The sequence below is a fragment of the Camelus dromedarius genome, chromosome 3 (assembly GCF_036321535.1).
Source record: "Camelus dromedarius isolate mCamDro1 chromosome 3, mCamDro1.pat, whole genome shotgun sequence".
NCBI classification, from domain to species: Eukaryota; Metazoa; Chordata; class Mammalia; order Artiodactyla; family Camelidae; genus Camelus; species Camelus dromedarius.
The window spans coordinates 95,996,632-96,012,893 of NC_087438.1; the positions used below are offsets into that span (position 1 = coordinate 95,996,632).

Below are 16,262 nucleotides of genomic sequence, written 5' to 3' on the forward strand. Positions count from 1 at the left end.
GCAAACGTAACTTAATCACATTCAAGAAGAGCAGTGTACTTGGGAGCCCTGCAGTCCCGCAGGGCACCTCAGTGTCCTGGCCCCACGTCTCAGTGCTGTGTGGAAGGCTGCAGGCGTCCTGGTGAGTGGAGAATTCTGGGTAACAGAACCCTGGTGTTCCAGACAGGACGGTGCGGGGCACAGCTACCGGACAACTCCCAAGGAAAACATTCTCAGTTTGGAAAGTCAAATGGTCATTTACTCTAGAGACATGAGTGAGACTATGGAAAGACGACCTGAATGCTTAGGAAGGAAATTTCACTTCTAGCGTAACAAAATGGTTTTGAAATAAGTATGTAGGGGGAGGGCATAGCTCAGTGGTGGAGTGCATGATTAGCATGCATGAGGTCCGGGTTCAATGTGAGGTCCTGTGTTTAATCCCCAGTACCTCCATTAAAAAAATAAGTTAAATAAATAAATAAACCTAATTAACCCTCCCCCAAATTTCTTTAAGATGTATAAGTAAGGCTATTTCTTTCACTTGGATGACTCTCATTCCACCAGTGTGACTGTGGGAGTGAAGGCACGCTGGTCCCTCCTCGTGCAATAACCACCGCTCTGTGTCTGAGAGCCATCAGGTAGCAGAGACTAGCCAAGGAAAGGGCAGCAAGTGAACAGAGTGGAGCTTTCCAGCCCACTTGTGGATCAGAACCCTAACCCTAACTCACAAGTCATTAGACTCTCCACTCGGGTGAGAGGAATGACCGGGGCTTTGCACACTTTGTGCATCAGGCAAGAGTAGAGTGTGTGTCCAGACTCTCTTCCATGACCGGTGAGCTGGGCAGGAGGCAGGCCCAGCCAGTCGGTCCCTCGGGCCAGGGCAGGAAGCAAGAGTCTCTCTTACCCTGGTGCGTGGGGCCGCAGGGCTAACACCAAGAGTTCATCCGAAGGAGCATGTTGAGGTCGAGGCAGAAGACTTGTCCCAGCAGGTTCCTGAGCAACAGGTGCTCCAGGCAAGGACTGACAGCCCAGGTGAGAGACAATGGGCATTGGAGGACCAGCAATGTGAGAGCAAGACCCAGGGGAGAGAGAAGGAGCAGGAAATAGACTTTGGAGTCAGACACACCTGCGCTCAAGTATCAGCCCAGTCAGCTGCATGAGCTGTGTGAAACATGGGCAAGGCACTTAACCTTGCTAAGCTCACTTCCACTACCTACAACATCAGGAAAATAGGATGTTTCTCCCATGGGCGTCAGGAGGCTTAAATGATATAAAACATTCAGCACAGTGCTTGGTAAATAGCAGCCACTAAATGTCAGCTTTTATTATTAGATCAACACCAGCATCATTACTACTGTTTAAAGCAGTTGCTAAAAAACAGATTTCCAACAAATGGTAGAAAAGGACACTTATGATCTGTGAATGGCAGAGTGAGCACCACTAATTCCAGGCATGATGATGGGGCTTTCTCAGGACTCCAGGGTGTTTTCCAGGGTGTGGCCTGGGTCCACTTAAAGGACCAAGATGGGAGAGGAGCACTGCCCACCCATGGGCCTGGCTCACGTGAGAAGTCATCCTACCCACCCTGCCAACAGCCTTGTTTTCAACGCTGTCTTTTGAAAGCAGGGCAGCCCAACTCAGGAGGAAGCCACCCACTTCCAGCTCAAGTAGCTTTTTGGTGTCATCTTTAAAGATTCGAACAGAGATGTCAACTGAACTGAAATGACAGTAAAAAGTGCCAGGTTCAGTACATCTCAAAAGGCTTCATGTGCATCTTTCTGTAATCTCATTTCTCTGCTGCCATCTGCAGAACAGGGTAAGGTAGGAGTGTTACAAATGGCTGGGAGACAGCCCCTAGTTGTCCATGGCAACCCAACCTCAGGGAAAATGCTGGGTGGTGAATGTGTGGGAGCCCAGACAACGCTATTAGCTGTTCCAGCTCGAATATGTCAGTATGACCGGTGCATTTATGGCTCAGGAAAAAGCACCCATATTAGCCTCTGCAGCTATCTCAAGGCAGAGTCCTATTTCTTTTAGGGAGGAGGTCTGGCTGGCAAACAGGTCCACTGCTGAGAATTGCTGAGAACAGTGCAAATCTCTCTCCATCACTTTGTCTCTCACAGTCAGCTCTGTCAGAAAGCCAACTTGGACTTAATTCATGAAAACCCAAACTAGCTGGCCCTTGGCATTCCTGTGGCTACTCCTCCAAGTAGCCCCATTGTATCCTAACTTCTCCTCTTCCTCCATTTACTTGGCTACTTACATATTTCTTCCTTACTGTATCAGAGGGACTTCTCAAAAGTCCCCAGAGGGTAGGAATCAAGTTTCTTTCCATCCAGTACTCAGAAAAAATGCTTTTGTGAAATGTGGAGGCAAGTTCTGGAGTCAGTCATCTTAGTCTTAAATCTCAGCTCAGCTATTTATTAGCCTTGCTTACAGATAAATCACTAATTCTCTGATTCTCCTCCACTCAAGACATGGAACTTAATCACCATCCCCTCCCTTGGGTGTGGGCTTGACTTGCTGATGTGCACCTAGCAAATAAAATACAGCAGATGTGATGGGACATCCCTTTGAGAGAAGATTATTAAAAGACTACAGCTCTGTCACGGACGTGCTCTCTCATTCTGTTGCCGTACACTCACTCACTCCGGGAAGCCAGCTGCCATGTCATGACACTGAGGCAGCAGATGGAGAGGCCCAGGGGCTGAGGAAGTGATGCCTATTCCGAGAGCGAGCTTAGAATCAGATCCTCCCCACAGGGGCCTGGAGGTGACTACAGTCCCAACTGGCAGCTTGATGACAACTTCATGAGAGGCCCTGGGCCACGAAGACCCAGCTAAGCCACTCCAGGATCCCTGCCCACAGAAACTGTGAGATAACTAACATTTGTCATGTTAAGCCACCAAGGTGGGGGTAATCTGTAATGCAGAAATTGAAAACTAATACACAGTGAGTGGGTGACACAACCCAAGATCCAATTTCCTCCTGTGTAAAATGGGGATAATGACAATTTTGAAAATCCTATGAGATTAGAAATGTAAATCCCTCAGCCCAGTGCTGGCACACACTATGTGCTCAGCAACCGAGATCTGCTACTGCCATCATTGTGGGGCGGGCGCTGTGTCATGGTCAAGAGCATAGACCAATAAAGAATTCCTATAACTCAATATTTAGAAAATAACCCATTTTTTTTAAATGGGGAAAGATTTGAACAAAGGCTTCACCAAAGAAGACATGCAAATGGAAAATAAGCACATGAAAAGATGCTCAACAACATTAGTCATTAGAGAAATGCAAATTAAAACCACAGTGAGATACTACCACATACCTACGAGAATGGCCTTTTTTTTTAATAGATAATGCTAGTAGTGGGAGACTATGGAGTAGCTGGAACTCTTGCACCCAGCTGATGGGAACGCATAATGACACAGTCATCTTGAAAAACAGTTTAGCAATGTCTTATCAAGTTAAACATTTACTTACCATTCAACCCAACAATCCTACTCCCAAGAGAATTTAAAGCATTTACCCAAGAGAAATTAAAATGTATGTCCACACAAAGATCTGTAAGTGAATGTTCAAAGCCACTTTATTTGTAACAGCCAAAAACTGGACATCCAAATGCCCATCAACGGGTGTCTGGATAAGCAAATTACAGTATATCCATATGATGGAATATTCCTTAGCAATAAAAAGGAATGAACTCTTGACATATGCAACATGGATGAATCTCAAAAGCATGAAGATTAGGGAGGGAAGGCAAGCTCAAAAGGCTACATATGGCATAATTACCTTTACACGACATTCTAGAAAGACAAAACTGTAAGGACAGAAATCAGATCAGTAGCACTCAGGGGTTGGGGGTGGGAGAAGGAATTTGACTACATACAAAGCAGCACAAGGGAACTTTCTGGAGTGATTAAAATATTCTAATTTTGATTAGGATGGTGGTTACATGACAGCGTGCATTTGTCAAAATTTATCAAATTGCATCCCTAAAAAGAGTGAATTTTACTGTACATAAATTCTTATACCTCAATAAATCTGAATTTAAAAGAAAATTATCTAGGATGTTAATAATGAGGGAAGCTTTGCATGTGTGGGGACAGAAGGTAGATGGAAAATCTTTGTGCCTTCCCATCAATTTTGCTGTGAATCTAAAACTGCTCTAAAAATACAAAGTTTAATTTAAAAAAAAGAAGTAAATGTATTGGAAATGCATCTGTTGATGAGATGAATACTGCTTTAATTAAAGGAGATTTTGATGTGAAAGAAAAAAAAGAAAAGAAGGAAGAAAGGGGAGAGAGAGAGAAGAAAAGAAAAGGAAAGAATCTTTTTCATCTGTCACCAAAATCTGAAAACCTGCCCCTGGGAGGCAGTTGTGTACAAGACTTTGGAGCAGAACAGACCTTGTTCAAACCCCACCTATGCATGTCCTAGCTGTGTAACAGGACAAGTTACTTAACCTCAGGAGAGCTGTGCCCCCTGAAACCAGGAGTAGACTCCTCTCAACTACAGATTCAGTATCTGGGATAGGGCACAAGGTGTGTTGGGAGAGGGGGAGGTTCTTAGCACGCTTAGTCCAGGCTGACATAAACTTGACTTTGATTTTCAAGACTGTCTTTTTGTGGGTGTATGCAGTAGAAGCTAGATGAGGAATCTAGAAAAGGAGCGGTCACTGGGTATGGTCACCAAACAAAGAAAATGGACCAGCTCTGCACCATTGCCTTAGCTCCAGAATACACTCCCCAGGAAAAGAAATCATTAACCTGATACCATATTGGATAAAAACCTCAGTTTTCAAAGAGCAAAGTCACAAAGACAAGCAACAAGGCCAGCTGAAACCCAAGGGGTAAAAAGCCACCTCCACATATAGACACAAAGCTTGTGGAAATTTAGATTACAATGAAGGTGCTATTCAAATCCATGGGACAGAGGGAGATTATTTAATAAAATAACTTTGGGGGCAACTGGTTCATGATTTGCAATACAAATAAAGCTGGATTCCTACCCTCATTCCTTAACCTAAAATAAACTCTAAGTTTATCAAAGATTCAAATGTAAAACATAAAAGTAAGAAAGAAAATATGAAGTAGTTCTTTTTTAATCTCAGAGTAAGGAAAACATTTCTAAGTAAAACCTAAGCTATAGAGCAAAAGATAGACCTTTTGATTACTTACTGTTCTTTAGGATTCAAAAAAATGTCATAAACAAATTTAAAGACAAACCACAAATTAAGAAAAAAATCAAAATGCATACATACTAAGGCCCAAACTCTTTAAAAAGAACACTTAAAAATCATTAATAAAAACATATAGTCTAGGTTCCTTAAAAAACTAAAATTAGAGTTACCATATGATCCAGCAATCCCACTCCTGGGCATACATCCAGATAAGACAAAAACTCTTAATTCAAAAAGATACAGGCACCCCGATGTTCATAGCAGCATTCTTTATAATAGTCTAGATATGGAAGCAAACTAAATGTCCACTGATAGATAACTGCATAAAGATGATGTGGTATATAGACACAATGGAATATGACTCAGCCATTAAAAAAATGAAATAATACCATTTGCATCAACATTGATGGACCTAGAGATTATCATACAAAGTAAAGTCAGACAGAGAAAGACAAATATCGTATGATATCACTTACATGTGGAATCTTAAAAAATGATACAAATAAACTTATTTACAAACCAGAAACAGACTCACAAACATAGAAAAAAAAACATGGTTACCAAAAGGCAAATGGGGGAGGAATAATTTAGGAGTTTGGTATTAGCAGATACACACTACTATATATAAAACAGATAAACAACAGGACATACTGTAGAGCACAGGGAACTACCTTCACTATCTTGTAATAACCTATAATGGAAAAGAATCTGGAAAAGAATATATATATAATATATACATACTGTATATATATTTTATACACACATACACACACACATATAAAAGTGAATCACTTTGCTATACACCTGAATCTAACACAACATTGTAAATCAACTGTACTTCAATGTAAAAAACATACAGCCTGACAGAAAAATGGGAAAAGGACTTGAACAGAGAGTTACCCTCCAAAAATACAAACACCAAAAATCCTATGAAACCAAGGTTAATCTTACTCACAAAGAAGAGCAAACCAAAACAAGATGCCACATTTTAAAGAGTATTTGACATAGAAATGTTTAGACAATTTAAAAATGGAAATTATTGCAAGGCCCATTAATAGAGGACAGTTAAATAAATAACAGTATATAAATATAATTAAATAGCATATACCTATTACCATTTAAATGCTCATGCTAATAACACTGAAAGCGGTCTGCAGCATCTGGTTGAGTAGGAGAAAAAAGATTTCAGTCTGTGTAGCAAGATTCCATGTATCTAGACAAGATTCCATGTATCTAGAAGTGTACATTTTGAATATTCACATATTTGTGAATACACAGAGAAACGTCTGGAAGAAAATTCACCGAAATGGTAACAGTGATTGCCCCTGGGTCGAAGGATTTTAGGTGATTTTCACTTTATTTTGAAATTGTAGTATCCTTTTAATAATCTGCAATAAGCACATATTTCTATAATTAAAGAAAGCTAAGTTATATCCATTTTGAAAAATACAAAAAAGTTCCAATGCAGTATTCCAATAAAACAAAACACATCAACATGCAATAAAGCAAATGGCCCACTGGACCAAGGCCCATGTCCTGTGGCTGAGCCTCCTAATCGAAGATGGGCAGAAGGAGATAGAACTCTCAGTTTACAAAGGTGGAGCCAGGTGCAGGCTGGTATGAGCACAGAGAACAGATGTGGAGAGGGGAGAAAGACTCAGTTGAAACCTGGTTCTACAACATTAGGTGTTGACCTTGGGCAAGTCACTTAATTTCTCTGACCCTTAGTTTCCACCTTCGCAGAACCAGGATAACTGCTTCTACCACATATGTGATACCTTCAGCTCACTGCTTGGCACATAATAAGTACTCAATAAATGTCAGCTGCTTATATTATTATCTGGGACATTTGTAACCTTCGTTCACATTGCAACCACTATATTCTCCATGATCTGGGGTCACAGAGCAGAGTGGAGATAAGGAACAGCAAACCTTGGAGAATCCAAACATCTGGTCTTGGACAACATGCTTCTCCAGTCCCGTGGAACCCTTCCTGGAAGCAACAGTCAAGGAGTATGGCAGCCAGCCGGAAAGAGGAGGAGGAAGAGGACAAAGCAAGGGCCACATAATCCTCAGGTGCTGCCTACTGGTAGTGGATGAGCCAACACGACTCATTCCTCTCCTCCCACCCTTCCTCCTGGCTTGGCTGGGACCTCCCCCGAGGCTTCATATGTTAGGATCCTGGAAAGATGACTCAAATGCCAAGCCAGAAAGGACTTCAGAGATCATCTAGAACAGCATCCTTCATTCTGCAGATGAGAGGCCTGAGGACCAGGCAGAGGAGGGGACCTGCAGGGAACCAAGGCAGCCAGTACCCAACATGAACCTCGATCATAGTGGCCCCTCCTTCACTCATCCTTCCCTCTCCCTGGATGCTCCCCTCACACACTCTCAATTCCCCTCTTCTCTTCCCCTGCTTGATTACCTGTCAGACTTCTTAAGGCCCCTTCTCTCCTCTGGCAGCCCTAAGTGTCCCTTATGGCTCTGTGGTGAGGGAACAAACCAGACTAGGGCTGCTCTGACTCAAATAATAGCCTAGAAAGAGGACTGTTGTGGCCATCACTAAGCCAAGACCCACACAGCCGTTTCTCAGCCTCCAAAATAAACAGAGCCCAAACCATGGTGTGAAACAAGAAGGACGGGAGAGGGAAGAGCCTTGAGTTATTCTCCAACCTCCCAGGTGACACTGAAGGTTATCTTGAAATTCTTAGCAAACAAGACCCTGGAAGAGAAGAGGTACCAGCAGATTCAAGTGGAACCAGCAGACTCCATCTCCTAGGTGGTAAATACAACGAAGACGCAGGGTAGCCATGGGTGAGGAGACACTTGGAGACAGGAGTGGAAGGCCATTTTCCCAGGTCACAGTCCCGACTTGGCAGTGACTGGGCTGGGGCTTACCTTGGGCAGGCTGACTGGAGTCCTGGGCTTGGTCCTTGGGTTTTTAATCAAGAGCCTCTGATCCAGAGGGAGCAGATGGTATTTCATGGCTTCGATGAGGAAGTCCTTACAGGTGTTGTTATTCTTTATCAAAGTTTCTTCTTCAACTGTCTAGAGGTAATAACCCACAGGTGATCCTGGAGCAGAGCTCAGCCCCTTTCCCAAGCTGTCTCCCTGAGCTGAGTCATTCCTGCACTCCCACTCTCAATCATCCCCACACCACATCATCTCAGACCCCAGGAGAAAGGTCCACAGAGTTACAGCTTAGTGCCCACCTCCTGCATCTCAAGAGTGCAATGAAATAAGCAATTCATCTCTGGCATCAAGCAGAGATACAAATCCCAGCTCTACCACTTAACTCCCCTGGTCCTTAGTTTCCTCATCTGTAAAATGGGCATATTAAAGTCCCCCACAACCTCACAGCTTGTGTTTGTTTGTCTGGAGGCTTAAATGAGATTGTGCAAAACAACGACAACTGATTGTCCCAAAAGCTTCTTCCCATATTCCTTCTAGTTTGAACGTATTACAATGTTTAACGTAAATAGACATCTGAGAGAAGGAGAGGGAGGGAAAGAGGAAGATGATGGGATCCATTGGCCAAACCTTGGAGGCACAGGGTATAATAATTAGGTACAATGATCACAAAGAAAAATTCTTATCCATTTTCCGACAGTGTAAGCCTCGGGGGGTGGGGGGCAGCAGCCAGCGAGGCGCTCTCTAAAAAAGCAGTGGGATCAGAGCACAAAGAAGGTCCTGCACAGAAATCTTACCTATTGACCTCCTCTTGGGCCCCATCTAAGCTGCGACTGTGGCTTCTTCGTGTCTTAGTCCAGAATGAAGGACTTAAGCAGGGGCTCAGCAAGAGTAAGCCTAAATATTTCACAAGCAAAACTAAGGGTGATGCCATGCAGGTCCCCCGACTCTCAAATCTCTGCGCTAGGGTGCCAGGCAGATCACTATGTGGCTTATCCCTAAGCAGGAGTGTGGTCTTCGGAGGCTACTTCATGCTTTCTTTGCCAGAGTGTTAGGGAGTTGTTGGCAAAGGTCAAGTCCATTCAGCTGCTAACATTGTCTCCTGGTTGGACAGCTCAGTGCTGGACCCCGGGAAGAAAATGATGAACAAGACAAGGGTTCTGATCATGAGGTCTCAAGTCCAGTCAGAAAATGAGAAAGGCCTCCCCTCACCACAATTATCTCAGCCCTCAAGCTGTCATGCGCAGGCCTGGATGAGCCTCTCCTGGGTCCCCTCCTGCAACTAGGAAGGGAATGTGGCCAGGGCCAGCACTGGCTGGGCAGCATCGGAAGTGGCAGGAAGAGAAGAATCAGTGAGGCAGCGCCTCTGTTACCTCTGGGCACCTCCTTCCCCAGAGACGATCCCCAAGAACATTTCATTTTCTTGGAAGGTGTTTTTTTCCCCCTCCCACTGAGGGACTGAGACAGGTTGGAAAAAGTCATAAACCTTTACAGTCAGTTAAAAAAAGAAAGAAAAAGGGTGGGAGAGAATCTCTTAAAAAGCTTGAGAGGAAGGAGAAATGCAGGAATAGCTGCTTCTCCCAAAGAACACATTCAGCTTGAATCAAAAGCTCCCCCATTGACACAACATTGTAAACTGACTATACTTCAATAAAAATATTTTTTAAAAAAAAGAATAAAAAAAAAGCTCCCCCAGAGAGTTAGTGCTTCATGGGTACAGAGTTTCAATTTGGGGTGATGAAAAAGTTTTAGAAATGGATATGGTGACGGCTGCACAGCATGATGAATGCAATTAATACCACCGAACCGCACACTTAAAAAGGTTCAAATGATCAAGTTCATGTTATATACATTTTATCGTAATAACAAAATTTTAAATAAGATTCAGCATGTTATATGCTTGGCACGATATTTTTTAAGCCTGATAAATGTTAGCTATTTTTAAAAACACACACACAAAATAACAACAACAAAAAACACCTCCCCCAGGAGTCAGTGTTGTTCAGGTCTGCCCAGGGCTCTTCCTTCCCCATCCTCCTTTTCCACCATCAGCCATCCCTGGTGGTTATACTAGCTTGAAGTTTTCAAGGTCAAATGAGTGTAACTGAAACATCTTCTTGTTCTGAAAAGAACCCCTTAAAAAACAAAAAAAGTCCCATACAACAGTTCTCATGCCCATTGCCTCTGACCCCCTTCTCCGGAGCTAAATCCGACTTTGCCCTAATGACCCAGGAACTATTTCCTAAAGTCTCTGTTAAGTTTCAGGTGTGGGCACCTGATGGAGGTTGTGAGTGGAGGGTCTCTTCACCTTTATCTGGAACCCAAGTCCGCAGGCCTCCCTTCCTCCCTGGGAAAGTGAGACTATGCTGTAGGCCACATGCCCACCCGGACCTGTGGGCAGTACCACCCCCTTCCTCTGCTCAGGACAGTGGGAGGTCTGGCTCCAACCCTGGGGGCTCAGGTGGGTTCAGTCTCTCCACTGAGGGGACCTTTTCTACAGGAAGGATACGCTGCCACCAGGTGGCAGTGGTACCACCCAAAGTGTAAACTGCAGGGCACATACACAGTCTTCCAAGTACACGCCTCAGCAGCTGAGGAGAGGCTGACGTTTAGAGATTCAGAGAACATCTGACTGAGCCCTTGGGCCTGTGGTCAACAACATCACAAGCTGAGGACTTCACAAGCGCTGGTCAGGATACCACGTCTCCCACAACTACTGAGAGTAGCAGTGGTTGTGAAGGTAGCAGTAACGTCACTGCACACTGGGTTGCAGGCTTTACCAGGATTATCTCATTCTGTCCCCAAACCATCCTGTAAGGGCAGGTGCTATTTCTACCAGATGAGAAGACTGAGGTTCAGAAAGGTCGAGGACTTGCCCAGTGTCACATGGCCAAGAAGCGACAGAGCTAGGCTGCTGGACAGCTGAACCTTCTCTGACCCTTGCTGCACACCGGCCATTCCTCCCGAGAATTCTTGGGGACAGCTCAGGGCCAGCCTATGGCCTTGGCATTGGTTGTTTATAAGTTTTATCCTCTGTCTGCTTGTGAAACATCTAATGCCATTGATGGCACAAAGTGAGTCATGTACTGGACAGACGTAACAGAGAGTATTAAAGGTGGTCCCAGCTTACAGAAGGTGTGCGCTTCAGAGTCAGATAGACGTGGGCTTGAATCCTGACCCTACCAGCTGGTGATGCCAGATAAACCCCCACCTCCATAAGCCTTAAGGCCCAAATGTATAAAAAGGGGGTTAATACCTCTTCTCCCAGGGTTGTTATAAGGATTAATAGAGAAAATATGGGGGTACCATGTTTTAGAGGAAGTAAGATGCAATATGTACTCTTCCCAAAGAGCTGGTTTTTACAGTCCTGAATTGGGCTCTCAGTTGCCTTAAAAAAGGGCAAAAATGGAACATAGAAACAGGATGGAAAAGTCCCTTCTTGCTGCAGTCCTCTACAACAAAAGCAGCTAATGTCCATTGAAAATTTGTTGTTCTGGATTCCATGCTAAACACCTATACAATGTCTTTGGTCCTCACAATAACCCTGCCAGGCTCTGCTGTAATTTCCCTTCCATGGAAGAAGAAACTGAGCCTTGAAGAGGTTAAGTGAAAACTCAAAGCTAAGAAGTAGCAGAGGAGGGACTAAATCTAGTTGTCTTACTCTCAAATCTATGCTCTTAAACCTTACATTACCACACCTCACACTTAACCCAGTGGGTTGGTGCCCTCATTCCACACAAAAGACCTGTAAAAACCCCTCACCACTCTCTACACCCGGGGCTGACCACTGCTACTCCTAGAGGTCTGGGCGAGCAGGGAAGCACGTGGTTCTTCGCACAGCACTCACCTGCACTAGGTAATCCCTAGGTAAGAGAGGGAGACGGACATGTTCCATCAGCTTTGCCATGTGCTCTAAACGAGTTTCTTTCTCATAATTGATCCATGAAATCACAGCTTCAAATACCTACAAGGAAAATCAACACAGGTAACTTTAGCAAAGAGACAATAACTGTAAAACAGCTTTTCAAATAACTTCCTCAACCTGAAAAAATAGAAAGAAAAGTTACAAGTCATCCACAAGGGTGCTTAACCCGAGGTCCAATATTTAAAACAAAAACAGAAAGTCTTTCTTTGCTAGCTAATGTCAGAGAGTGATCTCTCTTTCTCCCTCCCTCCCTCTTGCACTCTCTCTCTCACACACACACACCCACACCCACACACACCCATGAGTGCAATGATAAACCTGTTACCTCAGACGTAGAATCATCAAGCTTCACTGCAAAACAAAAATCACTTCCAAAAGGTACTTCAGGGCAGAAATGCAGAGCCGTAACTCTGAACTCAAGAGGACCAAAAGCCCTGGGATAATGTCATTATTCCCTCACACATACCCTATCCTCATCTATCTCCCGTGTTCATTTAATGTAGAATAAAAGCAATAAAGATATCCTCTGCCAAAAGTTGGCTGTAGTAGTGAATGTGACACTGAAGGGCAGAGAATGGCAAACATTTCTCCTGGGGTTGATCCTCTCCTCTGAGGTGAGATTTCATTTCTATACAAATCAAAACAGGACTTGGAACCAAAAAAGGGGAATCTATGGCTTGGGTATTCGCCTTGCTCAAGGATAAGTTCAAAAGCAAACTCCACACCACCATAGACAGAAAGACACATAAAACTCAATGTTGCTAAGGCTTCGGATAAATCATCACTGTTGACAGAAACTTAATTAACATGGTTTTTTAAGAGGGGCAGGAAGAATTTGGCAATATTAATCAAAAATTAAATGTGCACACTCTGACCTAGAAATACCACTTCTAGAGCTCTATTCTACAAAAATATTCACAAAGGTGGTACAGAATATGTGTTCCAAGATGTCTGCTGCAGCATTTTTTAACAGGATAAAAAAGGAAACAATCTGAAGTCCACTAGCGGAGAAATTATTAAACTAGTATTGATACCATGGGATATTTTCTACTATTGAAAACCAATAATAACAATAACAACTAATAATAAGACAAAACACTTTCTTGTGCCAGAAAACAAGAATGTGCTCCCAAGGTTAAGGTGGGGCGTGGCGGGCACATCAAACAGATACTGAATTAGATGGTGTTTTTCATTGCCGCCATTTGGGACAATTTAAACATCAAAGAGAATAATGAAGAAATCAGATCAGTGCTGATCAGGAAGGGGCCAAGGAAAACTTTTTGTGCTAACAGATCCGTTCTGTATCTTGACAGCCTGGGAGTTATACAGACATACGTATTTGTCGAAACTAACCCAACTTTACACTTAACAGCGATACATTTCACTGGGAGTAAATCATACCTCAATTTAAGATATTCTTAGTTAAAAGAAAAGGATAGTAATGAATCATAACCCAAAGAATGAAAAAGAGTCCATGAGTCCATAAGGATACTTTAAAAAAGTGTGGGAAGGGCTATTCTTCATGGAAAAATGCCAGCTAATAAAGGTAAAAGGGATGACAGAATAAGAAAAATATTTTGCAACCACCAGTGTAATAACTAGTTAAGCAAAGATCATCCTTAGGTGTTGAAGTCACTGGGTAAAAAGTTGTTGGGGAAAAGATATCCACAGTCCTCAAAGTGTCACCTTGCAGATTACTTATTAATTAAAAGGGGTGGGGGGGGAGTCTCAAATGGGGAGATCTGACAGATAGCACCTTTAACGAGTGATCAAAGTTAGCACCACCAATAAATAGGCCAAATTTATATTATATTCCTGATTTTGATTTAATGGCAGGGATGCAGCATGCCCTATGTCGTATTCTTCCTAAAACATTTAACCTGAATCTTTTAGTGAGGAAACACTCAGACAACTCCATGTCTGGAACACTCCACAAGAGAGTTGGCCTGGATTCTTCAAGACCGTTATGATTATGCACAGCGAAAGAGAATGTGACAATGAAAGTATGTATGTTCACGTATAACTGAAAAATTGTGCTCTACACTGGAATTTGACACAACATTGTAAAATGACTATAACTCAATAAAAAAAAGTTAAAAAAAAAAAAAAAGAAAGAAAGAAACAGACCAAGATCACATGCTAACCAAATGTTCACATGACTGAACATACCATTAGGTGCTTACAAACCTGGTTCTCTCCCCACTGTGAATGGAATTAAGATGCATAAATAAAATTAAGTATATATGTAAAAAAATAATAATAATAATAAATAAATTAAAAAAAGACTGTTATGATTATGAAAGACATCAGAAAAAGAAAAGGCAGGGAGACAATTCTAGATTAAGGGAATTCAGAGACATGAGAACTAAATGCAAGTCATGATCCTTATTTGAATCATGGATTAAAAAGCAACAACTTATAAACGACTATCTTGAGACTTAGGAAATTTGAATGCTGGCTGTATCTTAGGTAATATTATTACATCAGTGTTACATTTCTTTGGTATGATAATAGTTTTATGGCTAGAAAAGAATTTCCTTGTTCTTAGGAGGTGTATACTAAAATATGTAGGGGTGAAGTGTCATGACATCTTCAATTTACTGTCAAATGGTTCAGCAAAATAAAAGATTAACTACGGAGAGAGAAAGCAAGTTGAAGCAAAATGTTAACAAGTGGTGACTTCAGGTAAAGAGGATATGAATGTTCATGCCTTCAAACTCTACTATAGGTTTGGAATTTTTCAAAATAAAAAGTGGAGGGGAGAAGAAAAGAAATCCGAAAAGAAAAGGCAAATACTACAATAAAATTTACAATTTCACAATTCACAAATTGAAATCAGAGCTGTAGCTCCCAGGGTGGGTAAAAAACCTCCAATTTTTCTTACCCTAACTATATTTTTGTGTGTATTGATATGCTAATGATGCTTTGACCCTATTTCCTAAGGATATCCTGAAGTCAGGCTGGGCATGCTCGAATTGGACGAGATACCAGGAAGGAGTCAATCAGAAGGGAAAGAGAAGGGAAGAGAAATGAATGGAATGGAACAAAAGGAAAAGAAGATAATGCGTGTACAATCTGCACCCATTTCTGTCTAAAATAACTTACATGTGTACAAACATAAACACACACACCATGGAAGTCCTCCCCGTGTAGTTCATTTTTTTAACTCTCTTAGAGCTATGTCTCTCACCCTCATCCCATTATTTTGTAAACAGCTGCAAGTTTCTTCAATTGCCCTTAAGATCCATGAGACCGAGGACCTAGTCTTACTTGCTGGTACATAACACGTACACACTCAAATACATTTTAATGAATGGACAGAAAAATGAGTTCAGAATAAGCCTGCAAGCAGCCTGGAACAGAGAGCAGGGCTGAGGCTGGATTCTTGGTGGGGAGAGCAAACCCGGGCCACAGACCAAAGGATGCTGGAGAAGTCTGGCTTTGCTGGGTTAGGTGGTGGACAGCAGGTCCTGTTCTGCCTTGCACTGTGGTTGCCCACACTTCTTTCTACTTCCCTTGACTAGACAGTAAGCCTTGCAAGGTGAGAAGTGTACCAGCTCTGTCTCTGCACTTCCTGCCACTTAGCACAATGCCAGGCACAGAGCACATGGCTGGTTGAGAAAGCCTTCCTAAAGAATGAGCCACAAGTCCTCGACGAGGTGGGATTTACAGATCATGCCCTTCCCCGTCAACCAGCTTAGTCTTTATTATAAAAGCTGCAAAGCAGGTTGAGTCTAATGAAGTCGATATGTAATCTTATCTTTCTTTTTGGCTTGACTTGTCTAACTGGTTCCACTCAGTTGCACTGTTTACCTACTCAGCTGTGAAAGCCACGGTATTCAGCAGCAACGGTGACCTTCTTGGCAGCTAGGGAAGGCCGCGGATTTTTTTCATTTAGACTTCATGCTTGGAAAATAAGCAAATAAACTCCCAACTAGCCCAAGTGCCTAAAATCATCCCAACAGCCCCTCCCATCAAAGGGCCGGCCAAGGCAAACGGGGAGCTGGTATTCCCCACATGTGGGGCCCACAGATACCATCGCCCTGGACTCTCCTGAGAGCCGGTGAGGAGACATTGCTGCCCTTTAATGAATGACTCGCAAGTCCAGGGCCAGAAAGCAGCAGTGCTGGGTCCCCATAAACCCATCTCCAGGGCTCAGGCTCTTTCCTGTTATTCTCGGTAGCTGCGCAGTTGGCAAACCTCAGCCCACAGGCTACATGCACCTGTTTTTGTAAATAAAATTTTACTGGAACACAGCCACGC

General features: G+C 42.9%; 1 protein-coding gene across 5 annotated transcripts in view; it reads right to left on the reverse strand.

Annotated features, from left to right (window-relative positions):
- KLHL3 (kelch like family member 3) overlaps positions 1–16,262 on the reverse strand; it is a 238,308-nt gene that overhangs the window by 22,825 nt on the left and 199,221 nt on the right. For all 5 annotated transcript variants that reach the window (XM_031449089.2, XM_031449087.2, XM_031449088.2 and 2 more), the window contains 2 exons: positions 11,922–12,038; positions 8,063–8,212 (listed from right to left, as the gene is read on the reverse strand). In XM_031449089.2, the coding sequence (XP_031304949.1) occupies positions 8,063–8,212; positions 11,922–12,038 (267 nt within the window). The remainder of the gene's footprint in view (positions 1–8,062; positions 8,213–11,921; positions 12,039–16,262) is intronic.